The sequence below is a fragment of the Zingiber officinale genome, chromosome 1B (assembly GCF_018446385.1).
Source record: "Zingiber officinale cultivar Zhangliang chromosome 1B, Zo_v1.1, whole genome shotgun sequence".
Lineage (NCBI taxonomy): Eukaryota > Viridiplantae > Streptophyta > Magnoliopsida > Zingiberales > Zingiberaceae > Zingiber > Zingiber officinale.
Window position 1 is genome coordinate 22,568,330 of NC_055986.1, and position 4,852 is coordinate 22,573,181.

Consider the following 4,852-nt stretch of genomic DNA (forward strand, 5'->3'; position numbering starts at 1 on the left):
ACCCTCCAACAGTAGCTTGTGGATATCATACTTCTGACCAGCCAAGCTGGAAGTCGCCTAAAGGTAGTCTGATCATCCCTTGTACCTGCCGAGCGACGGTGGATTCGCAACCTCTAGCTGCCAACCAATCCAAAAATCTGGCCGATCGGGGAATTTGACAAAAAAAAAAAAAAGTAATCCTTCCAATGTTTATTGGAGGACGACTTCTTATCGAAAAAGACCAAGCCCACTCGAGCTTGGAATAGGAAGGTCCCCAACTCAGACAGTTTTGGATAATTGAAGTAGTGGAATAGCCTGGCGAACAGAGGAATACCCTGCAGACAAAAAAGGACTACAACGCCGCACAACAGCCGAAAAGAGTTCGACACTAACTGGTGGAATGAAATACAAAAATATTTACAAACTATAGAGAAGAAGGGGTGGACAGGGAACCGCGGACCGGCGGTAAATTGGTCCCTGAAGAAACATACAAAACCCGGAGGAGGCTCATGGGGCCAATCGGACGAAGAAGGAAGGGCAATTTCATAGCCCGAAGGAATTTTATAAGCAGAGTTTAGGCTCTCTGCATCACCCCCACCAAATCTAGATTCGATGGAGGTGTAACAGAGGCCAGGAACAGGGACATGAAGTTGAAAGGAACTCGCCATCGGAAACAAAGATCGACAATAACACAACAAGTTCGATTGAAAAAGAGAAAGAGGATGCTAAGAACAACCAAAGGACCCGAATGAAAAGGAAAGCTTACAAGAAAGACGAAAGATCACCGGAGAAGAGAATGTAGCGGCAAAATCACCGGAGAAGAGCACACAACAGCAAAATCTGAAGACGACAGAACAAAGTAGACGACGACGACACATGCGAGGCTTATAAAACTTGCGACCGATCGACGGCAACTGTCCGATCCAGGGTACATAAACCGAGAAATAAATCCAACCGCTGAATTTAAAAACGGTACACGTCACGCCATCCAGCAAAGGTCCGCCTATCACATCAGGCATGCGATGGCAGTATAGGACATGTGTCCTTCAATCACAGGCCGCATTTAAAGCCCTTAATTAAAAGGTATGGTTGCGTGCTCAGCCATAATCTTCGAGGATTTTTACGGATTTTGAGAAATTCGAATGACGTCAACCACAATCACGCTCGCCCAAAGAGATATAGTGAAGGAAGGTCGAAATTTTACAAAGTATTGTTGACCATCTTTCCTATCGGCACACAATCTTCCCGATCGGCAAAGGCCAAGTAACGTCGAGTGGTGTTGGTTCAGGGGTCGCTCAGCAGTTAATGGATGGCGCACAGCCCGATCGGGCATGGATATCACCTAAGGCACCAACTGTCCAGTTAGTCGGATTTGCAGCCTCCTTCGACTAGACTTGAGGGGAAGCTTTTTGATGTGAAGATAAGAGCTTACGTGGCGTAGGTCAATAGCCGGGGGTGTAGGTCAAAGTCAAAAGCGGTCAATAACAGGATTCAAACTAGGCTAGTCCGAGCAGAAGTGACTACATCAACCGATCGGAATGATGCTACCTGGTCGGTAGGAAATCAGTCAGAGTGGATCACTTGTCCGATCAGATATAGCAACGACATCAGCCATGTGAAGTAATAAAGTAGAAGACTAAGGGTGTGTTTGGTTCAAGGTTATCGTTGATAACTTTGGTAGGTTATTAATCAAAACCTTATTTGGTTTAGGTAATGAGTGATTCCCGGTAATGGGCGATTCCCGCCATGTCAGCAAAGTGAGAATACAACCCGGAATAAGAAAACCTTGGAAGCGTAGGGTTTTTCATGATTCCGGGGTTAATAATTTTTTTTCCATAATTACCCTCCGATTTTTTTCCCCTCTTCTCTTCGTCCTCCTTTATCGAGTCGCAACTTCCTCCATCTTCCTCCCTCCCTCAGTTGGCGATGTCTCCTAGCTCCTTCCTCATTTCGGCGTGTCGGATCTCGTCGACGCCCTCGTCCGCCTTCCTTCCTCTGACCCCTTCTCTTCTCTGGGCACTCAGAAGCAGCCCGCCTGCATCCTCTAGAGAAGAGGACCCATCGCCGAAGTTGATGCCGGAGTCGGAGAAGAGGCGAAGCAGTCCGCCGGATAAGAGGACCCATCACAGAAGCAGCCCGCCTACATCCTCCGGACACCGCCTCCATCCAGGGGCTGCCGCTGATGACCCTCTCCTTCTCGACGACTCTGTCGTCGCATTCGCCATCCACCCTGATGACGACGTCGGCACCGCCCACAACGTCCGCGAGCTCGCAGTGGGATGCAGACCACGTTGGAGAAGAGAGCATGGCAAAAAAATAAAAATAATTCGAAATGATCCATTTGATTTTTTTTAATTTAAACTTTAGATAGTTTAAATAGTTTAAACTTTAGAGAGGACGGTAAAAATATTTTAAATAGTTTTTTTAATCCTAATATTATTAAGGGTAATATAGTAAATATAAAATTAAATTATATCATTACTAGATTAAATCAAATAATACTAAGATTATTTTTTATTCTTTATAATCTTGATTATGTAATTACCTGATAATTATATAATCAAAATTATTATAATAATTTGAATCAATATAACCCTAAAAATTTTGAGTAAGAAAAAGTAAAGGAGCATTAAATGTACAGAAGACATAAGACAAGAAAAATAATATTCATCTCTATCACTTTTTATTTTCCTTCCTGTATTTGATTTGAGGGAGAGTCAATGTCAAGACCCCTTTTTTGATTTATTTTGTCTTATAGATAGAAGCGAGCTTTTCTCATCAAGTCCATTTTTCAGTTTTTCATTTTCACGTCCCGGACAGGATCATGGTAGTTGAAAATCATATCCTGTTGTTGTTGGCTTGTTGTTCAGCAAATCTCCCTTACAGACCGGCTGAAGGGACGCCGTGATGACGATTAACTTAAACAAACATTTGTTGGCCCAAGCCATCACTGCCAACTTGACCTGGAAGCTCTGTTCTTTTCCTTCGCCGGCCGAACCAAATTAACTAATCCTAGACAGCGACCCACCGAGTAGCCTCACTGGCTACGTATATACGCTCTTCCTCCGTTCCGCCCTCATGCCATCGCAGGATGAGAGACGACGTAGTGCCGGTCCACGACGCCGCCCTCGGCTTGCTCCACCCTGGCGATAACTGGCTCGCCTACCCCATTGCATTCCCCGCGCCGCCCGTCGTACCCTTCGCCCACCACCTGCTCGACGGCTGCTACGCGACCGTCTCAGACACTCCTGAGTTCATCGACCTCGAAAGCGACGTCGGCTCCTTCGACAGCGCCAGGGAAGAGCGCGGGCTGAGCATGATCGCGCTTCTCTTGGACTGCGCGGTCGCGATCTCTGCCGACAACTTGGTCGAGGCTAATAGGATTCTGCACGAGCTGAACCAGCTCGCGTCTCCTTACTCTGCTTCCTGCGCCGAGCGCGTGGTGGCTTATTTCGCCAAGGCCTTGGCGTCCAGGGTGATGAACTCGTGGACGGGCATCTGCTCCCCGCTGATGGTCCCCCACAAGGCCATTCTTTCTTGCTTCGAGACCTTCGGCAACGCGTCGCCTTTCGTCAAGTTCGCGCACTTCACGGCCAACCAGGCCATCTTGGAGGCAATTCAGCGAACAGATAGAGTGCACATCGTAGACCTGGACATCATGCACGGCCTCCAGTGGCCGGCGCTATTCCACATCCTGGCAACGAGGCCCGACGGCCCGCCGCACGTGCGGATGACTGCGTTCGGCCCGTCGGCGGAGGGGATCGGCAAGCGGCTCGCCAGCTTCGCTAGGAGGCTCGGGGTGCCGTTCGAGTTCGAGCCTGTGGCGAAGCGGCCGGGCGACGTGCACCCGTCGGAGATCGTCGCCCGGCGGGGGCAGGGGGAGGAGCAAGCTGTGGCGGTGCACTGGCTGCAGCACGCGCTGTACGACGCCGCGGGGTCCGACCACAACACGATGCGGCTGGTGGAGATGCTGCGGCCTCGGGTGGTAACCCTGGTGGAGCAGGAGGCGTCTTCGGCGCGTGGGGGACCCTTCCTCGACCGCTTCATGGGGGCGCTCCACTACTACTCGGTGATGTTCGACGCGCTGGGGGAGTCACTGCCAACGGTGGACGACCCGGAGAGGCACAGAGTGGAGCAGGGGATCCTGGGGCGGGAGATCGACAACGTGGTGGCGGTGGGAGGGCCGGCGCGGAGCGGGGAGCAGAAGTTCGGAAGCTGGAGGGGGGAATTGGCGCGGCGGGGGTTTGCGCAGCTGGCGATGAGCAGGAACGCACTGGAGCAGGCGCAGATGACACTTAACTTGTTCCCTTCTCCGTCTCCGCCGGGATACACCATCCTCCACGGCGATGGGACGGCGAAGCTCGGGTGGAAGGGGACGGCGCTGTACACGGCGTCAGCGTGGACGGCCGAGACACTGTATTGTAATGGATAATCTTGAAACTGCGCCACGCAAATAGGTAAAAATACACTGTAAAACACTTCCCTTTCTTCTTCCTGGCCATGTGCAATTGGTTCCTGGACTTTCTCCTACCTTGTCGGTAGCTTGTCAATGGCCAGAGAAATTGCTAACTGTTCTGGAAATATAATCACACGTAAAGAATGGAAGAAAGTAAAACTTTGAAGAATCAAAACAAAATTTCATTTGGATCCCGTTCAAAAATTGAGAAGTGGAATCATTGGTGAGGCGGCTGAAATATTGACTGAATCATTATGAACCAAAGAGATAAAAGGGAATCGTCACAAGATCTCCAATTAATACTACCTACAAAAAACCATCGGTTTATTCCAGCCTGGCACTCCGATGCTCGAGACTGTTAGGATCTTTGGCGGCCGGTTAAAGGGGATGAATAACCCTTGCATAAATTAAAACAAA

General features: G+C 49.6%; 1 protein-coding gene across 1 annotated transcript; it reads left to right on the forward strand.

Moving 5' to 3' along the window:
- Nucleotides 1-3,070: 3,070 nt before the first annotated feature.
- LOC122032768 (protein SCARECROW 2-like) lies at nt 3,071-4,576 on the forward strand. Its single transcript, XM_042592107.1, has one exon. It carries the CDS (start codon nt 3,071-3,073, stop codon nt 4,409-4,411), a length of 1,341 nt encoding a protein of 446 aa, XP_042448041.1. The 3' UTR covers nt 4,412-4,576.
- The last annotated feature ends 276 nt before the right edge of the window (nt 4,577-4,852 follow it).